Below are 25,169 nucleotides of genomic sequence, written 5' to 3'. Positions count from 1 at the left end.
TAATTGTATCCGCTGGATGCCTGGCAACTAACGTTACTCAGAGAAAAGAAAGATTTTTTTTTTTTTTTTTTTATATATATATAGTGTGGTAGGCCTATCAATCTTCTCATTTAACTCCCAAACAGCAAGCGAAAAAGCCTATTTCCCAAAAATATCAAACCTATTTTTTTTACCAACAGCTTATGCAGAAAGATAAATTTACTGTAGCAGAAAAAACGATGAGAGAATTGAATAGTTCAGTACAAAATAAGACTGGGTGATTTATTAATCTCATCAAGACCATTAATACAAAGCAGTTAAAAGGCCACATACCATCAAATAAACCGACTGCTGGATCAAGCTGTTACAGTGCCACCGGAGAAAAACCAATCTGTTATTCTGTCTTGGCTGGGGTTTAAAAACAAAAAACAAACAAACATAGAAAACAAAAAGTCAAATTTGGCGAAATTAACCCCACCACTACGGAAACTTGGAAAACTGGGAAATGGCGAGTGAAGACCTTCTTTTTAAAGTCACTGGGTGAAGACCGTGAAGGGATTTGACTTCAGCGGTCATCCTCCAGAACTCCCATTTTAGCTCTAGTTTGATCAGAAGTTTAATCATCCATCATCATGTGCACAGAACACAGCAAGAACAAGGGGCATGAGTGATATTTTGAAATTATGCTGAAATTCAGCTCATGGTGGTCAGACATCCTCAGGTGTTAGTGTCTTTTAAACACATCATGGGGATAAAAGGGACGTGGTCGACTTTTGTTTATCTGCCCTGATCCATGTAGAAAGTGAGTTTCAACAGTTGCATGGGGCCACTGAATTTACAAACATGACCTATAACAACTGGGGCTCTTCAACAGTACAGCCTAAAGTGCACAAAGTGTGTTTCTCAGAAAGAATGTCCAATTCTTTACTATGCTCAAATACTTGCAACTGAATATAAGTTTGTGTATGTTCAACTGCAACTTTAATACAATTCCAACCTCGGTTTAATGAGTGTTAGCATTAAAAATCTTTGAAAAGGAGAATAGGCAATTAGTAGGATGTACAAAGTGAAGCACACGGCTAAGTAAGTGCTTGGCATATTGAACTGTATTTTTTTTTTTTTTTTTCTTCTTCATTGCTTTAAAACAGCTAAGGGGGAGGGAAGAAAAATGGCTTTCCTCAGTTAATACTCCCAGTGTTTCAACTGGAGATTGTCTGTAAGTAAGTTAGTGACAGTGACCTGTTTTTTTCTGGTTTTGTTTTTGTTTTTTTTGTTTTTTTTATCCGACTGTAGCAGCATTGGATTATTGGGCAATATTTGACTGAACAGATGCGGATGAGGGTACAATACAACGGGGAAAAAAAATTGTCACTTTATACAAATTATTTAGTTAGTGTATACATGTTATATATACACAGTATCCACAAACATGTACAATTTCATAGTGTATAGCTTTGTTCTAAACATTACATAGGCAACTTTATTTTTTAGCATTTGAGACACCATTCGCTTATTTCTGTAAAGTAGAAAACAAAATAAAAGGCACATCTGAGCATGATGTATGGATTATTTCAGTCTTTCCAAAGTGAAACAAAATGTTTTCAAGCAGAAAAAGAGACAGAAAGAAGAAGTTGAGTTTAAAAAGTTCCTCTTTTTCATGGGGTTTTAGGTATTTTGAGCCACCACTGCAGGGAGCTGACCCAGCTCTGGTAGGAAGTTGCTGCTTCCAGTGCTGAGTTTTAATACCAACGAAGAAGAGTTGGGTCATTGGATCTTGTGAAGAAGAGCACAGTGTCAAGACAGCAGCGCATGTCTATAAGGGGATCGGTTAAGACATCAGCTTTAGGAGAGTTGGAGAGAGAAAAAGCGTGTCGCTCTCTTTTCTCTCCTCGTCTTTGTCCTGGATCGGTGCCGTTTGAGATCGTAGCAGACCTCCCTCTGCCAGTGCAGAGAAATATTTTTAATATCGGATCGAAATCGACTGACCTTGCCAAAACTCGATGTGCAAATGGAGTGTTCTCGGCTCTCGTTGCCCCATCTGGGTCGAGAGGACTGGAGCCGGGGGGTCAGAGGTCACCGCTGATGGATTTTTAAAGGCAACGTTTTGTGGCTGTGGAGAGGCTTGTCTTCAAATAAAAAAACAGTCAGACAGTTTGACTCACGTCTATACAGTCACAGTGTACAGTTGAGATACAAGGTGGGGGTTTCAGTGTCGCCTCCTTAATCCGTTTCTTTTAAGGTCACATTTGTTTTAAAAAAAAAAAAATCCCTTATCCCCCTGCATTCTATAAGACTTTGGCAACTGTTTATCAGTTAGTTTGAAACACAAGTCTAGGAGAGAGGTCTTAAAAATCTGTGAGCTGTAGCAGGACTCCAGATGATGTCAATGCCCAAAGAAACAAAGCATGACATTTGAGGCTACAAAGTCCAAAGGCCCCCCCACATTCATCCCACCCCGACAGAGGAGTGGGACGTGGGGTAAGTGTAAGTTAAGAGTGTGATGGGGTGAGAACTTTTATCAGGAGCAGACTCCGTGCATAACAAACAGACACAGACACTTGACTCCTTGTTGTTTATTAGCTGGCACACCGGTGAGGGTTTCTCATTGGCACAGAGGGTTTATGATGAAGGCGGAGCTACTGATCCCCTGAGAGGCACAGCGGGGGTGTGATTGGTTGATGCAGAGGGCGGGTGGGTGGAGTTAAGAGCGTGTGGAGCAGTGTTATTCTTTCTGATCAGTAGCTTTGAGTCCACTGTGTCGTAGTTTGCAGGATACAGTTTGAAGTTTGCATTTCAAGATCACCTCTAGGTGTTAAAAAAAATGCAGACTCACTGGCTGCTGTCGGTGTTCTCCACCAATGAGAGGCCTTGTAGCGGTGGCTGCAGTAGCTCCCTTTTATATGTCTTTGGTGGGAGTTTGGGGAGTTGTGGGCTAGAGTTGTGGCGTGGGGGGACAGGTGGAGCAGTGATGGGAATAGGAAGAGGGTAGAGGCTGTTCTGGCTGGCGCTGAGCGGGCAGCTCCGCCGTGGGATGCGGGGTGAAGGCGTGCTGGGCGGGGTGTTGGGGGAGCTGGGTGAGCTGCCAAAGTCCCAGTGGTATCGGCCCACGGGGGAAGGCTGCATGTTGAGTGGGTAGTTGATGAAGATCTCCGGGGGCCGCTGGGGCACCGGGGGAGGCGTGTCGGGCAGAGGGTCGCGGGGTGGCGGAGGAGGAGGGCTGGGCAGTGGGCCGTCCATGGGGGGGCCGTTGTAGACGTGCGGTCGAGGCTGGTTCCTGGGCAGAGGAGGGGGCAGCCGGGGAGGGATGGCTGGGGGGCTGTCGGAGCTCAGCTGAGACACAGAGACACATTGAGATCAGAATTTAGTCAAAACAAGATGTATTACTAAACATGCACAGTGCAGGTTAGAATTTAGTGTGTGGCAGTGGTTTCCATCCTGGGGGTTTGGAACCCCACGAGGGGTCGTAACATAAATTTGAGGGGTAACGAGAGGATTATGAGAAGAAAGAAAATGATGAGAAAAAATGATGCCCCACAAAGTTATGCTTGCTTTTTTACACTCGCTTTAAGTTAAGCTTTTTTTTTGTCAATTACCAAATACCTTTACCAATTAAAGAGGGGGGAATGAGGCTGAGGCACAAGACTAAAGTTATTTGCATTTACTGTTGATGTAAACAAATACATCTTGAGCATTAACAACTAGAAATATCCTTTTTAAAGTACATTTAGAACAGATTTGTAAAAAAGTGTGATTAATCGCGAGTTAACTAGGACACTTATGCGATTAATAATTTTGATCGATTGACAGCCCTGGTATAAACATATTCTGCTTGAACAAGGAAAAAAAAAATAATCAGTAGAACTGGTCACAACTGGCAGGAACCAATGAAGGAGTCACAAGGAAACATGGTTACGTTTTAAAGGGTCACAAGTCAAAAAAAGCAGGGAACCACTGTCTGTGTGGATGCATTCCTACCATCATTCATCATCCATCCATGTTTCACTGTAGGAGCGATGTCTCAGATGTCATACTTGAGTTAAATATGTAGTCCTTCATAGTAATTTGTAAGCACAGGTGTACTTATTTAATAGGTATACTTATTTAATACTATAAAATAATATTTTAATCATGGTGTCCTGTTTGGGTCAGTTAGTGATATATGCCATAAAATGCTGCTAAAATATAAACAATTTCTCCAAGTTGTCACCTCAAAGCATAGTATTGTTATTTACACTTACCACTATATGCTCAACCCTATCAAATTGAGTTAAGGTGTTTTAATTATGGGCATAATTGACAGGAAATGATGCCCTGCTCTTACTTTGGCTTCAGACATTGCGTCTTTCCTTCGTGGCGGCAGAGGAGGCGGCTTCTGCAGCTCCTCCCCGAGCTGGTGGAGGCTGCCGCAAGACACAGACTGGAACTCTGAGAAAAAGGACAGACACTCCTGGAGTTAAAAAAGCAGTATAGATAAAAGGCCTTTGCTCACTATCACAGAACACAGATCACAAAGGGAGTTTAAGAGTATAAGAATGATTCATCGGACAGTCCGGCAGAAAGCAATCAGGTAAAAACTACTTCTTTGAAAACAGAAAAGCCCACACTCACTTGAAGGCGGCAGAAGAACAGGAGCAAATATGGAGTTGCTACCTGTAAAATTTAAATAGGGAGAAGATGATTGATTTCACAAGAAAGGTGCACTGCATGCTCTTACCGTTTGCATTCGTGTTCCTAACAAAAGCAGAACCACAAAACCAACTTCTCTACTTCAATACAGATCTCAATCTCTTGACTGGATCCGTCTTTTGTCAGTGTTGTTAGAAAAACATTATGCCAATATGATGCTATAAAAATAGCGTTAAGTGAAATTAAATACAAACTACTCCGCTAATGTGCCGCCCACTACAGCTTAAAGTCATGTGATGCCATCGATCTGTAAAACACTGCAAACAAAAAACTAGTTAAGGTAATTACGGACTTCCTTAGAAATGTTGAGGAACTTTCCCTGTCTTGAATACACATGCAAAAATATTCCCTGATATTCAAGAAGAAGAAGAAAAAAAGGGGGATTTCTGCAGGATTCAAGCATCAGCTGAACTCACCGCCATAGGAGCTGCTGAAGTCGTGGTCCATGAAGACTGAGCTGAGGTCGGAGGAAGCTGACTGCGGAGGGGTCGGCGTGTTTGGGGAGGTGGGCACCGAGGCCGACGCCGGGGGCTCCGGCTCGGTCTCGGCGATACTCCGGAAGGTGATCTTATGTGGGGGCTCCCTCTCCAGGGGGACGGGGTGGCCCTTCAGGGTGCCAGAGGTAGACGTTCGCACAGGCCGAATCCCCGGGGATTTCAGATTGTACATGGTCTTCCTGGGCTACAGGAGAAGAAACAGAAGTTCGACAGTGAGAATTTGATGAGCAATACAACCCGTTCTCTCTTTCTCTGAGAAAGAACCTAGTGCTCGCTGAAACTTATGGCAATTAAATGTCTCTTTACCTCAAAGTCAAATGTTTAATCTAAAAAAATATGAGTTAAAAAGGCTTTTGGAGGTAAATTGCTAGCACTGCAGAAGGTACGATTTCAGAAAAGAAATCGACCAGTTTGTCCGATCTTATTTGTTCAGGCTTCATTATAGAAGGATCCAGTAGTCACCCTACCTGCCTACTTTTGGGTTTATCTACACCTCTGTCCGCAAGAAGAGAGTTGAAACTTGGCATTTAATATTATCCATTTTCTAAATATTTAATGCTAATATTCATCTTATTTATTACCAAAGAAACAATCCCTATGAAAACTGAGTTTAGTGAGATCTGTGGATAATTTAGAGTAATGGGACATTGTCTCTGGTAAGAGATGTTGCCGTTAAATGTTTTAAGTTTTCAATGTTTTGAGCACCTGAAAACCAAATTCCAGCATCACGCAGCACAAATCTCAGGGCAGGTTGAGGAAAAAAATAAAAAATACATGGCTATATAACAAGAAGTAAGGGAGAAAAAAAGTGTTTTTTTATGTAAACTCACTGTTTAAACTACTGAAAACCCAAGTTCATTTTACATTTTATATCACAGTTTACTGAAGTCTGAAAAGTTACCTTGGAGCAGTCACCAAGTAAAGCTGCCTAGTGCAGCGTTCAGGCCCATTCCTCATTTCCGCTGCTACAAACTCAACTAATATAGAAAAGCATTGCTAGCAAAATGGCCAAATATACCACAGAAAGAAATAGGTTCTAAATCATGATCAAAGATCTGAAAAATGTTCTTCTCCAATCTGCAGTCATTGTATATTTAGGACTAAAACTGGGCACAGAACTCTAACAAAAAAACTAAAATTGCTGCAACAAGAACTTCACTACTTCTGAAACACTGCGGTCTCAACACTTACAAATCGGGGCGCCTGCTTGCAGTTCCGTGGCTCAATATCCAGAGACATTTTGAACAGGTAGTCGTTAAACTCCTTCTCACTCCTGTTGCCCATTGGGTTCAGGTTCTCGAAGAACTTCTGTGCAACAAAAACAAAACAAATTCAGGATGTATGGATCTGTGAAACATGTTGAAAGACCAAAGAGAAAATTAGAAGACTGAGCGCTCACCCTGATTTCGTGCTCCACCTTCAGACAGTAGGGCTGGTTCTGGTACTGCTGGATCTCTCCTGTGATTTCAGCCACTTTCCTCCTTTTGCTGAAGTTAATCAGCTCCTTGCCGTGGCGTTTGAGGTGGTCTGGGTTGCCTTCCTCTGTCTTCAGGATGTTGGTTAAATAGATACCTGAGGATGAAGAGGAGTTCAATGGTGGTCAAGAGAAGAACACGGTTTGAAATTTAGCCATACAGAAACTTAAACCTTGGTGGTTTTATAAGAAATAATGGTGACTGAAAATGATATATAGATATTATTTTGTCTCAGGTCATTTCATACTTCACTTACCAAAGAAAGGCACACAGGGTGGGTTTATTGACTTGAGTTTGGCCAAGTATTTCTTAAAGTGGTCCTGGCTCAGCTCCACAGCTTCTTCCAGGATTTTCTTTTTCCTCTCTGGTATTGCCTGTGGGTGCAGGAGAGAGTAAAAGTCCCATTAATTAAGTTCTGACCACCAGTTCAGTGTTAGATTCAAATGCATGTCAAAATAATAAACATCAGATGCTTCTCAATTGCTAATTGTTGTGGCAGGCTGAAGAAGGCCAAACGTCAGCATATTTATCATCCTAACAGTGTTGTAACAAACATAAAGACATTCAGCAGCTGCATAAAAACAAATTATTTTTGTAAAAATTAAATGTATAAACTAAATTCAATCACAAAGTCCAGCATACAATGTATGTGAAATTTACCCACAAACATTATGAGATTTACAATAACACAAGTGTTTTTGTCACATTTAAATATAGATAGAATATCTTAGACACTCTATCCCCTGAAAACATCAAAAGGTAGACTGGGTATACACACCTCTATATGCCGGCGATTTGATTTCGCTCTGCGGCTCAGGCTGGAAACCTGTATGTCTATATATCCTGCTTCCATTCACAATTTTGCGGGGACCAATCACAAACTGGCTTATCCACCTGGCGCTCTATTGGTGGGTTTAACACGATGACCATAGAGAAGCGACTAAGCAGCATTTTGTTTATGTTTAACATGGCAGCCACCGAAGCGCAGCAACCCGTTGATGCCGCCGTCGCTGCTACGTCCCCCGGATCATCGATCTGATTGGTTGAAGGACTATCCACTTGCGTACAGAGTCATTTGAACTGTGCCCGTTGATCCCGCCTCTTGTGCAGTAGAACATACAGAGCAGACTCCCCAGACTAATGTTCAATCTTAAAAGATTGAGCTTGGTCTGGTGATAGCCAGACTAATCAAAATGCCCAGTTAATAAAAAGAAATTCATTGTACATCTGTCCAAAATATAAATTAAATAAATGCACAACTGATTCTAGAACTGTGAGTATGTTAACACGCTAAATGTCAATGTGTTACCCTGCTTATTCTAAGCCTGTTAGCATGTTAACGTTAGAAAGAGTACGCCACTGACTTCAAAATAAATAAAGAACAAAACTAATACAGCAGAACCAGAGATATTTAAATTCCATTTGGTTTCCTGGTGTGTAATGATCATTGCAGCTTCATGAGACGCAAGCGTGTCTATTAACTTTTAGTCTTATTGATGGAATTGTCTTGTTCATCTTTAAGGGTTAAAGGCTGCCATAAAGTAAAAATAGTGCAATTGTTGCAATCTTTTTAACTTGGTTTTTCTTGTGACTGAGTTAATAGTTTCACTCACCTCAAAGGTGTGGTCGAGCCTGTACACTGGGACAGAGTTGATGGCGCTGACCACCTCCAGTACACCGTTGAAGTTGTTGAGCTCCTGGAAAACCTGCAGAATCTCTATGACCCGTGATAAAACTGCCACCCTCTCTTCCAGGTTCATTGTCTCTACAATACACCTGTGAACGACAAACGCACACAAACCGTTAACAGATATTTTGTTCCCCCCCAAGACCAACTTAAACCAATACTGCATTTTATTGTGAACAAAATATGTGTATCCTTGGACTCACTTCTCAAACCACAGTGTGAGGTTGGTGGTGTGGCGAATCATGCGGAGCAAGTTAGGGGAGTTCTTCTCTTTGTCCTCTTTGGTCCAGACGCTGCCGACCAGCTCGGACGGCCGGACAGCTCTGTGGAGGACGTGGGTTTTAGGAGGATACTACACACATTTGCAGTGAAACAACAATCTGATCCAAACCCAAATACGGTGATACACTGACTCTAACAAATGTCTCCTCTCCAGCAGATTATCTTGTTCAAACTGCAGTCTTCATCCACTGCTCTGTCGCGGTGACTCACCTGTAGAGCTCTGATTCGAGCAGAGTCAGCTGGCGGGCGATCTCAATAGGATGAAGGGTCATGAGGTCGAACATTTCCATTTGGCCCGATCTGCAGATGTGCCACTCGATAAGAGGAGGCGGGCTCTCGAAGGTGATGTTGTGGCTAATGCCGTTGGACTGCGTCTGCATCTTCCTCTTGATGATCTTATTGATGGACTCAACCCACTTTCTCATAGACTTGCCTAAAAAGGAAACAATGTATAAAACGTTTGTTGTGTAAACACATATGTTGTGATCAAAGAATCAAGTGTCTTATATCATTGGGTTTTGCTAAGCTAAAAAATGACACATCCCCTAAAAAACTAACCGGATTTAATGGTCTGGTTGATGGTTAATTCTGATTCAGGAGACATTTTTTGAGACAAGATGGAGGACAGCAAAGAAAAGTCATTGGACAAAGTGTTATAAAACCTTCACCTGCATAAATCATTTAATTTTCAGGGCAAACAGCCTCTAAATGTCCCCAAAACAATAAAGCATTTGTTCTCGTTTGATTGTGAAGCATATGGGTTGATAAACAAAAAGCCAGTTTAACAATGCTGGTTAAGGATCAATCATTAACATAAATATCAGTTTAATTCATTCATGTGGCCATCCTATAGCAGTGTGCTGACAGACAATGTGTCAGGACTAGGTCAATGGCCTGTACCAGTGTCTCTTATTGTGAATTCTTTTGATTCTTTCTCATGATCAAAAGTTTCAGCAAATGAAGAGATGAGATGCCTGAAAAGGATTTTAGTGAATCTTTGATACGGATATTACAAAGCTGTCTATTTTTAGGGAAGCAAAGGAATAAAATGTGTGCAGTTCTCACCGCGCAGCTGAATTTTGCTGGTGATGTACTCCTCTAATTGACTTCTCAGCTCTGGATCGTTCTCAAAGTCGTAGAAATGATGTTCGACCCATTGACGGAAAACGTTGAGAACCCTGCAAAACAAAGACACGTTAACAGTATTAAGTAATTATTTGTATTGTCCTCTACACATATTTCACACACTTTCAATTGCAAGTATTTCAGAAAACTGCACACCGAAAAGATTTTTCGATTCATGTCCAACTGACAAAAAAAAGGCTGACGAGGGCAGAGAAAACAAGGGCAGAGAAAATGACATGCAACACAGGTCGCCTCCTGGAATGGAACCGTAAATGTTGCAGTTGTGTGTCATGCACTGCAACCATTCAACTACCCAGGGTGCTGCACCACCCACATTTTCTTTCATATCAACCAAGAAATCTTGACAAAAAGGTTGGTATAAAATAGAGACATTTAGCAAACAAAGTCCTTAATTCAACAGTTTCTGCCTGGAGGCCGGTGGTTAATCTTTATCCATGTCAGGTCACTTTTTTGAAATAGTGGGTTTTTAAAAATGAAAACAGCAGGAAGAATTTTCACCTACTTTGAGTTACTTGATTTAAAGTAAAAAAGTTGGACCATATTGCAATGTGTATAACAATAGACCACCCAAACTCCAAGACAATTTCTTTTCATTTTTGTCCCAAGCTATTCTCAAACACCGTAGGATTCTTATTATTGGGGGTTATAATGTATGTTGCCTAACGCAGATGTTAACAAACCTCAAGATCGACTTAGTGCCAAGTCAAAAAATACTGTTAATGCAGTTTTTATTAGTGTGTGTGACCGGAAGACTTGTACCTCACAATGTGCAACTGCCCACTTGTGTTTTAACTGTTTCTGTGACTAAAGTTTAAAAGGATTTTATTGCAGCTGCTCTTAACTACAGCAGCGGTGCAGTCCGATACCGAGAAGCTCTCAGTTTTTAATGGTACTTACGGGACTATGCCTGACTCTGTTACTCCTTATAAGGATACAAAGTCTTGTACAAAAGTAATTCTGTGGCTCACTGAGAATGTTCAGGCCTTAACAGGAGAGTGTAAAAGAGCCAAACAACAACAGGAGACAAAGAGACACAAAATCTATTGTGGCATTTTGAAAGGCCATGTCAGGAAATAAAAGAAAGCTGCCAAAGATGCCAGAACTTTTTACATTTCATCTACAAGTTTAAAGACAACAAAGACATTATTATGTAACCAATTGTCTAATTCTACCCATAAAAGTTTGATTTTAACCTTCATATACTGATCTGCCCATCTCATGCTCTTAATTTTTACTTTTGTCTCATGGTGTTTTTTTTCTTCTAAATATTGTGATGCTTAATTAACTTTTGCAAAGACATGGAAAACCACTTCTATACTTTATGGTATACACATTCAATATTGTGCCTTGGTATGATGAAAGGGGGATGTTTTGTCCATTTAGTTTTTACTATTCTTGCAGTCATTTCTCTTTGTCTTTTGGGAGCCTTACAGAAAACAATCTGAGACAGATTAAGCTGTGACTGGATGGCTGTTGTACCTGAGTTGGACTGGCTGCACGTATTCCTTCCGGAATCTCTGGAGCTCGGCCGCCATTGGCTGGTCGCCGTTCCAGAGAGCCTGTCGGTCCTCCTCAGTCGGTTCTGGCTCAGGGATCTCAATCCTGAGAAAAATGATGATCAGACATATGATATTCCAAGATGTCAGAGCACCCACAACACCACATCGCTGATAGTTATATTTTCCAAGTGAAGACGTATTGTTCTTATGGCTCAATAAACGACCACAGCAATGAAAATACTGTTCTGGTTAATCCCTACCTGCCTATCAGCAGGGCGAGAAGCTCTTTTGGTTTGCAGAATGATCGGTATGTGGTAAGAAACGTGCGCACAAAGTTAGGATCTACAAACAGATGAAAGGGATTAGAAAACAAACACAGACAATCAACATCATAATGTATCTTTGCAAAAAATTAAACTGAGAATTAAACTTTGAAATGTCTCTCCACAAGAAGATCTATTGCAGCAGCTTACCAGCATACATATGGTAGGTGAGCCTCTCTATGAGCTTGACCACTGTACCAGCCTTAATGATGGGGATGCCGGTTTTGCTCTGCACTTTGTCCTCAAACACAATATTCTCCTCCGAGTCCTGCACAGCAAAGCGGTAAACCTCCGGGGAGGGCAGTCTTAGAGGATGCGCCTGTTCCTCGTGCTGCAGAACTGTGTCCAACATGCGATCCAAAGTGGACCGGTACTGCAGAGTGACCAGCCCCGCCATCCACGCTGCCTTCTCCTCTGCTGTCCGTGCACAGAAAACGGCACAGTTCTCATCTTTTCCTATCAGTTCAAAGGCATGCCGCAGCTCTGCCGAGTCCTCGCGATCCACAATGCGGATCTTCCGCAGGACAAACTTCTCCTTCAGACGGTACTCCGCCCCGCTGCCCGAACCCGGGAGCCGTGAACTCTGATTGGCCTTGCAACTTATCATCAGGCCGTCAAACAGGAAGTTGTGTCTCTCGTGCTTGGCGCCGGCTCGTAAAAGTGGACCCTCCAGGATGAACTCGCTGCAGCACTGACCGATGTCTTTTCCCTCCCAGCCGTCGATGCTCTTCTGAATCTCGTTCATGCGTTTGATGGCTAGTTGTTTGCTACGGACCTGCCTGCTGTACAGGCGGTACATGGGCTCACTGTGAGGGAGGAGTGAAGTTTGGAGTCAGAAAACTGAAGAACTCAATGCACTAAATCAAACATTTAACCACTAAAATATCACATCTAACAGTGGGTCTGGGTCTGGGCCCCTGCAGCTGCTCGATGCACCAACTGCATCTTTCTTGTGATACAAAAAAAAAAAAAAAAAAAAAAAAAAGCAAATGCAGCAAATGTAAACTAATTTCTGCCATTTGGTCAATAACAGTAGACACAATGACCAAATGAATATAAATTATATATAAAAACTAGTAGAGAGGAGTACCCAGGTTTACGGCGAGGCTGGTGCTTGGCATAGATGCGCTCCACGCTACACTGAAGGTTAAGCAGCGCTGTGATCGCCTGTTTCAGACATTCTCGGTCATCTTGGTCTTGACTGCGCTCCTGAAGTTGCTGTAAAAATGGCAGAAAACACACACACATCAGATATGTTGCTATACCCCAGCATACGAAAGTCTATAGCGGTTTCTCACAGCAGAAATTGTGTTGATGAATGAAGCTTTAAAGCTTCGAACTATTGGGTACAGCCCTAGAATCTGGCACGGTGATGCACAAAATGTTAATCCAGTAGGTTTATCATTAGCCAGGGATGTGATCAGCAAAATAAAAAGAAACCAAAAACAGTTTTAACAATTTCTCTAGAAAACCTGAGACTATGAATGAAAACTAATCAATCAGGTCTAATCAAAAATATTTTTGATTAGACCTGGCCATGTGTCAGGACATACCTGTAGCAACTCAAAGTAGTGCATGCAGTGGTATACTGGGACCATCATCAGCTGTGGAAGGACATACTGGACTGCTTCTTTGAAGCCTTCTGCAACTGACTGGAGACACAAAAAAACACAAGAACTGTTAGTGATGGATCAGTGTGACAACATCATTAACCGACTGGAACCAACCAGCATGTGATCAAGAGACTCATTAAGAAAATGTTCCTATTGACAAATGTCAAGCTTAGAAAATAATTTAAGTCAGAATGGGGATTTATAAAAGAAAAACACGTGCAAAAATCATTGATTTTCTCCCAGAAACTCAAACAAATGTCTTTCCTCATCCAAGAAACAAACTGCTTTAACAAAAAAAAAAAAAAAAAAAAAACAAACATACCATTTATATGAAACCCTTAACGTTAACTGTTATTTTCACTTTCAAATAATTATTAGTTAGAGGACTGGATGTGTTTAAACCTGTCTGAGGCTTGTGTTTTGGAGCCCCAGTAGAAGCCATTTTAAAGACGTATCTAGTTTCATTATTCATATGTTCACAACTACCATGATGAAACGTGATCACAACTGTCAGGCACAATGATAAAAACTACAAAACATATTGTAAAATAACCACAAAATATAACCATTTAGAACCGAAAAAGAGGTATTCAATACTAACAAAATACTACAAATGATAAAAAGAAGAGGACTGTGAATACAAGGGCAATTAAAATGTGTGTATGTTTTAGAATATAACTGAAACCAAGAGGCTAAAGGGTGACGAATGACGGAGGATGGAGGGAGGGAGAGGCGGTTGACCGAGTAAAGGCTTCAGGGTAACCGGAGAGGAGGCCGTCATAGTATCCATTTAAATCTCCCGTTCCCCTGATGGTCCCCTGACGACTCAGAATCAATATGCTACTACTCAGACTCCACAGCATCGGCCACACTGTCTGTGTGGGGAGGGGAGGGGAGGAGATGAAGAGGGTCTGTGTGCATGGAAAAGAAAAGACATCAGCTGCCTGACGCACACTGATGGACGGCAGGGGGAACAATGACCTAAGTTTAGATCATGTTATTGATACGTCAGCTTCCTGCAGGTTTACAAATGGCCTGCGTGCATTAGGGCTACACATCATAATCTAGCTGCATCATAATCAGCACTATGTATTTAGCTCGATTGGGTGCAATACTGGTGGTTTGCATTAAAGTGTGGGCTTTGGTGCAACAAATCAACTGCTCCCTATACACAAATATAGTATGTATTAAGAGAGTTTGTTTCAAACAGGCTATGATTAAAATGACAGTGTTTCTGAAAATGAAACGGTTGTTGCAGGTGAGAAAAATTTTTATTATACAGGCAAACTTTGATTCCAGTTGTTATGCTAAGCTAAACGGCTGCTAGCTCTGGCTTAATATGAATGGCAAATATGAGGGAGAATTAGCAAATCACCCTTTCCTTTAAAAACAGTAATTTTAAGATTTGAACATTGAATGACAGTTTTAGTAGTATGATGAAGTAAAATGTGAAAGAAAAGGTTGCTTTCGGTCAATTAGAAATAATCAAAGGCAATAAACCAATCTTGCTCCTCAAGATAGATGTATGTAGTGAAATATAGTTGTGACATGCAAGTCATTTGGTTTGTTTAATCTAAGATGGTTTGCATTGCGTTATGTTCTGCCATCAATCTTATGTGTAAACTGTAAAATATCCTGCCACAGTACAGATTTGTGTTAATGGCGTTTAACAGCTAAATTAAAGTTATCCCTGCCAAAAAAAGTGTTATATGTACAACAATACATTATGATACATTGTCTTACGTATTGAGATAGCTGAAAATAACAGTCTCGCTTGAGCACTACTTCAAACTACGCAGACATTTCCAAGTGATCTCAGCTTAATGTAACTCTGATTTGAGCAGATAAACTGGAAATGAAGATGATATTGTATGGAATAAAACGAGTAAAAACGAGTCTCTACAGGAGCATGCATTAGTGTGGAAGCAGCCTACGTATAAACACAGAGTGCACTAAGAATAAGGTACAAAACGACTATGAGAACATGTTCACATTTCCCAGAGGTACAGGGCTGCTTGAACCCATGTTCTGTGTCTTTTTTAGTCTTAATTCACATCTTATTTTCAAGATGAATTGCGCCCTGGGCCACCAGCCTTGGTCCCCCTCCTCCTCCTCCTCCTCCTCCTCTTCTGCCTCCCCAGGAGAAAAATGGCCCGCAGTGTGGCTGCCTGTTCTATTTTTAAAAGGCGATGTAATTTACCCACATACCAGACGCTGCAGAGTGCAGGGGCTGAGTGCTCGACAGACACATCTATCTGACAGAAATCGGGGAGGGAGGGAGGAAGTTGAGAAGGATGGAGTGAGCAAGTGCATGCAATGAGACAAAAGCTGAAGAGGTAGAGCAGAAGCACTGATGATGATACTGCCAGGGGTTAGATCTGCATTACAGTAAACGTGGTAATATGTAAGCATTTATACCAGAGGTGCTGTGGATGACAGTGAGCATATAATGGTTCATGTTGTACAAAGAAGGCGGAGAGACGAGGAGACAGACAGTCATCAGGTCAGAGATGAAACACAAAGTGAGAGATGCTAAAATAAGATTAGCCAACGGTGCAGAAACGGGGGCAGGAGCAGTTTGATATAAAGGGGGGTTAGAGAGACGGCTGATGGAGAGACACCATTACAGCATCTGCCCCTGGGACTGCCACTGACGATCACACACTCACACACAAAACACACACTGGTGGTACAGCCGCCAAGCGAAATGGATTTGCAAAGCACCACAATAAATATCACCTTTTGACCAGGACGAATCAGAATCTGTGGATTGTAAAGCTGATTAGTTAACTAATCGATTAGTCAGTCGATCGACAGAAGATTACTATGCAATTATTTGGATTTTCAATTAAAATTTTCAGGTAACAGGGGGAAAACAATCAATGGTTCCAGCTTCTCAAATGTGAGTATTTGCTGGTTTTCTCGGTTTTGTTTGATAGTAAATTGACTACTGGGGATGTAACGATACACTCAACTCAACTCTTTTTACAGAATGAGCTGCGGACAAATGACTGGAAAATATGCCTTCATTTATATAAAAGTCTGCAAAACAACAGATGTGTCCTCTTATCAAAAGTGCAACTGAAATTTTATCTTAAATATAATAATTAATAATAATAATAATAATAATAATAATAAGTAATTAGATTTTTAAAATAAATCCCACATCAAAATAACTACATAAATAGAAATAAAATCTCTTCAAATCAATTATCTAAAAAGCTGTAGTAACATCTGAAGTCAAACATGTGAAATCTAAAGTAGATTATGCCCTAAGCTGATTCATTTTTTATCTCAACCGGCAAAAATCTTTAAACTTTTATTTAGATTTTTAATCGATTCACGATGCATGTCTTTAATGTCACATTCAAGAGGTGATCAAAATAGTTTGATTTTCTCAGTCGTCTCTCAGTATTATTTGAGCTCTAAAATCAGGCCTGCAACGAACAATCATTTTCTCAAATAATCTGCAGATAATTATCTTGACTAATCATCCAATTGTTTTGTCTAAAACAAATATAAAAAAATCAATAATAAAAAAGAATTGGTGGAAAATGCCCATTTTGATTTCTCATGGTTTCCCAGATTTATTATATTATTTCCCCAGAGTCACTGTTTTGCCTGACCAACCGTCCAAACCCTAAAGTTATAGATCATATATGAGAAAAAAACAGCATATTTGAGAAGCTAGAAGCAATAGATAGATATTTTTGCCTAAAAAAAATTACCGAAAGGACTGATCGATTTTCAAAGCTGTTGTTTCTATAATTTCCTCTCGATTGACTAATCGATTTATCAGCTCTATCTAGAATAAATAAAGAAGTACTGGTACAAATGCCGGCATATTGAGCCAGGCTGAGACAACATGTCTATTCCAGGTTGCTATGACTTTTAAGAGGAATACCGTGGTGCTATCAATACAGTGCAAATATAAAAGCTTTATTTTTAACTCATGCCCTTTCCCTCACTCTCATACAATGAGTATATCAAAATAAACACAGAGTGTGGGTAATCAGAGGACAGTGTCATCGCTGTTGATCTAACTGGGGTCAGACTGGTGGTTTAAGTGTAAACACAGCGAGGCTGCAACCTGAGGTACAGTAGGGCTACAGGACGGTCAGTCAGCAGCAGCTTATCAAGTTTATTTACTACAATACTGACAGAGCAGGAAGATGTACAGCAGGTCCATTAACATACAATCTTAATTTCCCTTCAATAAAATAGCAGATTGATTAAAACCTTGAGAAGAACAGCAGAAAACAACCTCATACTGTAAATACTGTTGTGAGATTAAAGCTCAGCTTCATGTGAAACGGTCAGACTCGCTGCTCTTTGGCCTGAGAAAACACCAGCAAATATTTCATCTTCAAAGGCTGCCAAACTGCACCCCACCGAGCATAATTCAATGCTATTCTTGTGAGGAATGTCCAAATAAAACAATGCGGCAGCAATGAATGAACTGTACACAGGACGCTGAATATGTCATGACATGCCCTCAAACGATATTTAGAGGAATTCCACCAGGTTCACTTCAAAAGCAAAACAGGAACAAATATTCAAACACGGTTTGCTTGGTGTAAACACATAAATGACCTACTTTTATCTTCATATTAAAAGCAATATTTCTTTTTCTTCTTTTTAGGTTTATGGCATTTTTGCTTTATAAGAAAGTTTATATATTTGAGAATGACAGGAAAGAAGGGAGTGGGTGAATTTTCGTACAAAATGTTGCATATTTTAACATAACAATTAAAAATGATACCAAGACTCAGACTTTAATACTAAAATATTAGTAATTAGTAACTAATAATTGAATACAAACCATTTATTTAACAGGAGATGTGGTATTTACTTCCAATCACACATCAGTGTTTAAATTAAAGACATTTTCTATTTGAAAATGTTATGCTGTTGTGATTCTTTAAAAATATGTCAATTTCGGTGGCCAGGTTAGCACAGTCGGTAGAGCGGGCGCACATATACAGAGGTTTATGCCTCGACACAGAAGGTCCGGGGTTCAAGTCCGACCTGGGGCAATTTCATGCATGTCTTCCCCCTCTCTCTCGCCCTTTCATTGCTTTCCTAGCATTAAAAAGGTGGAAATGCCCCAAAAAAAAAAAAAAAAAAAAAAAAAAAAAAAAAAAAAAGTTATGTCAATGTCTGTGTTATGCTATCTGTACTGCTATCACCCTATTCTTGAAGATTACAAGTGACATGTCCCAAAATTCGGAAAAATCACAATTTTTTTAAATTACTTTTCTTTATAGTATATCCCAAACGAGCCCAGACCTAAACATTATTATTAGTAATTATCCCATTATCTGTGCTCCCCTCAGGAGCTAACATGTCAAATGTGTATGTGGTTGATTTAAACATCTTACCTGAAAGTAGAGGCCGGCGGTGGACCGTGCCATCAGGTTGTTGAAGTGCTCGTGGAAATCCCTACTGAGGATATCCTGAGACAAGGTCTCGTAGGGGTCAAACGCCTGCTCCTGTAGACGTGGAGAGAATAACTCAACACTTAATATTCTTACACGATGATAAGGATGCTGAGATGCAAGCAGTATGACAGATACAAGCCAATATCCATGCTAAACATTAGCTGCTTGTCTTTCAAGAAGGATTAGTTACTGAGCTCCTTATTTACAGTATTTAACATGTTGCTTAATGGAACGTAACACTTACAAACTGCCTAGTTTTATTAACAAGTTTACAGACAGTAAATGATACAAACATAGTAAAAGTGTTTACTGTGTAACCTTTGTGAAAGGTCCTGCAGGTGATGTCAATAAGAACAAAATATTAACAGAGTACAGTATTTCCCTATGTATGGGGGTTTACTTTTCCCGAACGCCATGGGGAGGAGGGCCACAACATCATGGCCACCAACACAACTCAGCAAAGATTGTTCTTGCTCGGGATTTAACTTCTGGATATTCGGCGGCGTTGCCACAACGGACCGAATGGCTTCGCTCGCATCTTTCTAGCGTACGTCCTCAACGTCATCGTTTTCTCAGCCACTCCCTCTGTTCGCTGATTGGACCACCAAAACTTTGGTCAAGAAAACCCCAAGACTATACCACAAACCCAGACGGTGTACCGAAGCGAAATGAAAATTGAGCGGAAGTACGTAGGAAGCCGGAGCCAGAATAGGTTTATTGTGGGGTTAGTAGAAAAACTAGGATTGTGCATTTAAGAGGTGCAACATCACCTGTTTGATTCACAATTTGCTATTAGCTATCTGCACCATTCTACATTTTTTAGGGTTTCTTTTTAGTGTTTCTCATAGAAAGAACGGTCTATCCAAATAGATGTTAGATGTAGGGAAAAAAAAACTGTGCTGGCAAATGCCATTGAAAAGTCTGCTGGAATGATGCAATCAAATGCAATCATGCAGATGGGAAATGTTAACTTTCCAAGCCATCACAAATAAAATCTCAACCCGTAGAAACCAAGCGCCTGTGTAATTGTTTACATTCATGTCAACATTTCTTGGCCCTATTACTACTAGAACAAATTTCCGTGCATTTTATACACTTGGCAATTCATATTGGGATTAAACTATTTAAAGTGATGGTTCGGAGTAATTTCACCCTAGGGTCCTTTGCACCATGACCTCGAGCCAAACACCCCCCCAGAAGCTTTTTTCAGTTGGGTCTAGCATTGGGAGAGTTAGCGTAGCAGCGTTATCAGCTAAATAGCTTAGCGCAGGGGCTAATGGACCCACATTTGTATCTGGTAAATGACCCCACTAATAATGCCCGAAATTATACCAAACTTGGTTCGAGGTCATGGTGCAAAGGACTCTAGGGTGAAATTACTCCGAACCATCACTTTAACGACACACATCTTCAACTATTGTGTTAGGTTTTTCGGGTCAGAAAAGCTTCATACCTCTGCTAGATCTTCAAAGCAGCTGCCCACCAGCGGATGAGGGCTGCCATCCGCTGTCATCTCCACGGCATCCTCGATCAGTCCGAGCAGCTTCACCGTCAGTTCGTGGATGTCTAGGATGTTACTGAAGATCACCTCAACATCCTGCACAACAAGATAACAAGAGGCGTGTTGACTAAAAGGTTACCGCATTAGGACCGAATCCTTAAACCAGCTAGTAAAGTCTGCCATAGAGAGAGGGGCCAATTACCCTACTTACCTCCTAGTTTTACAAGGGGAACTCCAGACATCAAAGTCTATTTACAGGCCTTGATTTGAGTTGCATTGTGGGTAATGTAGGTGCCAAGTTTTGACAAGGAAGAGTAATGCATGGAATAAAACCGGTTCTGCTGCATTAATTTTGTATCATCAATGTAAAAACTACGTTCACATGCACACAAGAAACTGGGTATGACACAAAATGGGAGATAGCATTAACATTAAAACATGTCTACATGCAGCTGGTCAGTGGTTAGAGTTTTTTTCTCTCTTGATTGGAGCATTTAGACAGACCGTATTGTGAAAACTGACTTATTTACACTTTTATTATTTTTGTGTCAGTCAAACTTAGGAAACAATTATTTTGTATGCAGGGATGCTACTTTCATCCCACCACATTGTAGGCACAGAAATATTTTTCTGTCTTATTCATGGCCTGCAGCTAGAGCTGCAGCAGTGACACAGCTCATGGAGGCAGTTAAGGTACTTTAAAACCTTAAGTGCCCTATTTCAACAATTTGTGTCAGAATTCGTACTTCTTAGAGTCATAACTCAGTCAGATCTGAAAACACAAATACAATACACATATTTTTAGATTCAGTGTGACATTCACTTCCTGGGGATATCAGGAGTCCATAAATCCGCTAAGAAATCATAGGGAAAAAAAAGACCATTTCCGAAACTTCAACATCTGAGAATGATAACATTTTTAAAAGGTGTCCTGCCACACAAAACCGTTTTTACTTGTATTTGTATGTTAGGTCCATATGTGTTTGCGTTATGTCGTGAATGTGAAAATCAACTGTTAGCTCCTCTGTCAGCTCTAGCCACTGAAAAGAAATAAGCGGAGAAATGTGGCCAATTACAAAAGCTGGTCAGTCTGACGTGGTGTTGCCTGAGCTCATTACTATTCATGAGCTCGCCTAGTTGCGCTGGGTTTAGAATGCTGATAGCCAGGCTTTCATTGGCTAACAGCTAGCCAATGAGAGCCTGGCTATCAGCATCCTCAGTCAAGCAGCTTAGCTCGTTGAATATTAATGAGAACTGACACAAATCGAGCTGAGTCTTCCTGTAGGCTTTCTATACCACGCTAGAATGGCTTGAAACAAGGTAACTAGGGTTGGGTATCGTTTGGTTTTTTTTCGATTCCGGTGCTAAATCGATACTTTTAAAACGGTGCCGGTGCCTAAACCGGTACTTTTCAATAAAGTTAAAAAAAAAAGAAGAAGAAAAAAAATAAGGGTAGTAAACAGCAGTCAGTGACTTGTTTATTGCTAAGGCCATGGTCAAAATTAAAGATTTAATAATAATGTAATAACTATAACAATAACTTATTTCACCAGTAAATTGCTGTTGAACCCCAGATGGGAAAAGGGTATTTTACAATTACTGTGAATGCACCACGAGGCTACCTGTTTTAAGTGAATCTGTGTTGTTTAATTCCGACAACGGCAGCTGCGAGTGAACGCACCGTCTGTGTTGTTTAATTCCGACCATATAAACACACTGTATATCTATGAATTGCGACAACGGCAGCTGCTGCGCTGCAGAGCAGACGGTTACATCCCGCTGTAGAAGTCCTCCACAGTGAAATACAGTCACACTTTACACTGTTTAACGTTAGCTGTCAGCATTTTAACCGTGATTAATCCAGCAGCTAGCTAAAGGTAGGCTAACGTTACATGCTGTCAGGTGTAGTGTAAAGTTGAGCACCGAAATGAGGCACCGAAACTTTCGTTCTTATTCGGTCTCGTAACTACCGTTTACGTCGCCACCGGTTCCCTATTGGCACCGAGTTTCGGTACCCAACCCTAAAGGTAACCAAGGCATTTTTTCCACAAAAAATATGTTACAGAGTCCATGGTAGAACTTCAGACATTACCACAAAGTAAGGAAATGCGTGTGGCAGGGCACCTTTAAGTTTTCTTTTGTATCAAGGTAATCTAGCGATAGCTCTCTGTAAGTCCATGGGTACACTGCAAGCGGGAGCTGCTAATAGAAAAGTTGGCATACTTTTAATGGTACCAATTTGCACAAATGTAAGCAAAGTAAATATAAATGCTGCTGTTTCTACATCTGCACTGTCAAACTGAGGTTAAAGCAATCATCTTACCACGGAAAACCAACAATAACCTGGTTACTTAAGTGCATGTAAACACACTAACAGAGTTTAACCATAGGAGTGTGCAGCAGGGTGTTACTGAAAGAGCTCCCATCCTTGGCCTCTCTCCCTTAGATAAACATACACTAAAAAAATGAGAATGAGCTCTAAACAACAACAACAGGCTCAATTTGGCTGAGGAAATCATTATTCAAGCAGACGAGATCACTAAAATAGCCCAGAGTGATTATTGGCTGCTAAAGTCTGAATAGAAGTTCAGTCCTGTCATTATTTGACCGTAACACTTTCCTGACATCTCCCAAGTAATTTCAGATTATGCTGCGTTTCAACAGACATAATTGAGGTTATTTTGGCGAGGGTTGCAGATGTTGTTCCTGTCTCAACATAATTACATGTTCTGCATTCCACTGGGCCTCGCAAAAGGTTTATCCTCCTCACCCAAATGATACCACAAATTACCCAACCCAAAATATACAAAGCCACAGCGACCCATTAAACTCAACTTTCCATTCACTTCTTTTTCAACCCATAAGCCCACTGTTCAACTCCTTACCCATAATTTTTTTCTCTATTTTTCAGGAAATTCAGAGCACTTAATTGCCATATTAGACACAATGTAATTAGCAATTTGTTTCTTTGGTTATCCCTCTGAGACAGACATGAATGTCTATTTACTGGATGGTTCAGAGAGCATGGGTGGCGCCACAGGAGATGGTACAAAATAGTTGGGAGCCTTTTTAATCAGGCATGGGCATATTTACTGTTTACAGTCCTGAGCATGCGACCTTCTGCATACAGGATAATTGCTCAGACTGTCTCGTCATCCATCAGAAAAAACAAAGGTCTTTAATTTCAGATAACATGAGAATAATTTGGCATTTGTTCTGTCTGCAGGTTGGAAGAGCCCACGACTGAGAAGTTTCAGTCCTGCCCAAGCAATATTCAGACTTGAAGGGGAAGAGGAAAAATAAAACTGTCAGGCTGTCTCTACTTCAGGTTTAATGACATGAATCAACAAACACTAAAACATTGTTTGGGTATTTCAAAGTGCTTCCTGATACCGATTACCATTTAGCCGATTACAGAGTTTCAGCTGAAATCTGTAAATGTTCTTACGCTGGATTTGGCTGCAATTGCTTTGTAATTAGGTTAACAGTTAGCTGGAAACTTGACTTGTTGTTTATAAAATGGCTTTTGAGTGAGCTGGCAGTATGAGTTTGAGTATGCCTTTTTACCTTTTATTAGTATCCAAACCTTTAAGTAAATAAATCCATTAGGGAATGATGGTTGGTCGTCTTACAAGGGGTTATTGATTTTTGTTTTTATCCATTTTTAATCCAATACTATCATTGTGGAGCCGCCATTATGTTACACTCCATTAATATGCAACATCCAGAGTTTCTAATGTAGTTTATTACCAGTCTTGTGATACACTTATCTTATACACAGCGATGAGCAGCTGTAAAAAGTTCATTGTTGCTAAGCTTTATCAGAGGTGATAATCTGTGATAAAATGTTTCCAAAAAGTTTATTTTTTTGGAGTGACAAGTCAAGCTTTTGTTAGCTAACGTTGCTATATATATATATATATATATATATATATATATATATATATATATATTTTCAAATGAAAATTATTATTATTCTTAATTCGTCACATACACACAAATTTAATTATGCTTAATTATTATTAATTATATTAACCAATCCTGAGTATAAGGAACAGTGGACAGCTATACATACAATATCCGGGGAGCTACTTGGGGTAAAAAATAAGGCAAAATGATAAAGAAAGAACCCATGTAAATATACTCCAGCATTTGTGTTTTACAAAATAACTTCTGTGCCAACAAGAGATTTTAGTAGTTGATTTAAACCCTTTTCAGCACAAGGAAAACAAATGTGAAAATAAGATGATAATGCTTAGAGGTTACTCTATTCCAAGTATTTTGATCAGTGATTGTGCACACCAGCATGTCTACATGAGTGACAGACGTGAAACAATTCCTACTTTGATCAAACTCCAAATCGAGAAATAAACAACATTGCAATTTTGACTTTTAATTAACTGTGCAAATCTTCCTCACCTGAGGCGTGAAGATTTTGGGGTTGGACAGGAAGTGCTGGCGGAACACTTTAATGATGAGGTCGAGCTCTCGCAGGTACTGCCGCTCCTCTGCGATTTCAAGCCTCACCAGGTCGTCGTACGTGAGCTCCCCAGACGACGACGGCTCCTCTGTGCACTGAGACATCAAGCCGATGTCCTCTTCCTGGTCAAACATGTCCATCAACACCTGGAAACAGCAGAAACCATCAACCAATCAGAGTCAACGCAATAGTCTTCTATGATGATTTACAAATGCCCAGAACCTGCATCCATCAAACTGGGTGCTGTACACAGGTGTCAGCTTTTTTTCCTTTTCTCAAATTCTCACCTTGTCTGCACACATAGACACCTTTATGTCCTGCTGGCTGATTTCATAGTGCCGAATGTTGCCGACATAGTTGCCCGCCAGTTTCAGTATGTCTGCTGATATGTATTCAAGCACAGCCACAATGTACAGGGAAACATGGTAGTCCACTTTATAGCCCAAAACCTCCTGTTGAAAAGAAATTAAATAAAGAAGCAGAACAAAAACATGTTTAGTATTATGCATGGGTTAAACAGCAGTTCAAACATGATTCTTAATGTTTGTCTGAGCCTGCTT

General features: G+C 40.4%; 1 protein-coding gene across 2 annotated transcripts in view; it reads right to left on the bottom strand.

Annotated features, from left to right (window-relative positions):
- Positions 1–227: 227 nt before the first annotated feature.
- sos2 (son of sevenless homolog 2 (Drosophila)) overlaps positions 228–25,169 on the bottom strand; it is a 47,914-nt gene continuing 22,972 nt past the window's right edge. Inside the window, exons 4-23 of one of the 2 annotated variants that reach the window (XM_028565286.1) lie at positions 24,897–25,061; positions 24,549–24,755; positions 20,082–20,225; positions 18,569–18,679; positions 13,128–13,226; positions 12,665–12,792; positions 11,725–12,380; positions 11,512–11,593; positions 11,232–11,354; positions 9,672–9,784; positions 8,817–9,039; positions 8,528–8,647; positions 8,251–8,413; positions 6,894–7,011; positions 6,562–6,734; positions 6,354–6,470; positions 5,082–5,346; positions 4,588–4,629; positions 4,301–4,404; positions 228–3,309 (exon numbers count right to left, since the gene is read on the bottom strand). In XM_028565286.1, coding sequence (XP_028421087.1) covers positions 2,809–3,309; positions 4,301–4,404; positions 4,588–4,629; positions 5,082–5,346; positions 6,354–6,470; positions 6,562–6,734; positions 6,894–7,011; positions 8,251–8,413; positions 8,528–8,647; positions 8,817–9,039; positions 9,672–9,784; positions 11,232–11,354; positions 11,512–11,593; positions 11,725–12,380; positions 12,665–12,792; positions 13,128–13,226; positions 18,569–18,679; positions 20,082–20,225; positions 24,549–24,755; positions 24,897–25,061 — 3,654 coding nt within the window. In that variant the 3' untranslated portion in view covers positions 228–2,808. The remainder of the gene's footprint in view (positions 3,310–4,300; positions 4,405–4,587; positions 4,630–5,081; positions 5,347–6,353; positions 6,471–6,561; positions 6,735–6,893; positions 7,012–8,250; positions 8,414–8,527; positions 8,648–8,816; positions 9,040–9,671; positions 9,785–11,231; positions 11,355–11,511; positions 11,594–11,724; positions 12,381–12,664; positions 12,793–13,127; positions 13,227–18,568; positions 18,680–20,081; positions 20,226–24,548; positions 24,756–24,896; positions 25,062–25,169) is intronic. The other variant, XM_028565287.1, reaches the window with a different exon arrangement.

This window comes from Perca flavescens, chromosome 20 (genome assembly GCF_004354835.1).
Source record: "Perca flavescens isolate YP-PL-M2 chromosome 20, PFLA_1.0, whole genome shotgun sequence".
Taxonomy (NCBI): Eukaryota; Metazoa; Chordata; class Actinopteri; order Perciformes; family Percidae; genus Perca; species Perca flavescens.
Note: the sequence above shows the minus strand (reverse complement) of the source record. Positions and strands in the feature narration are given on the sequence as shown.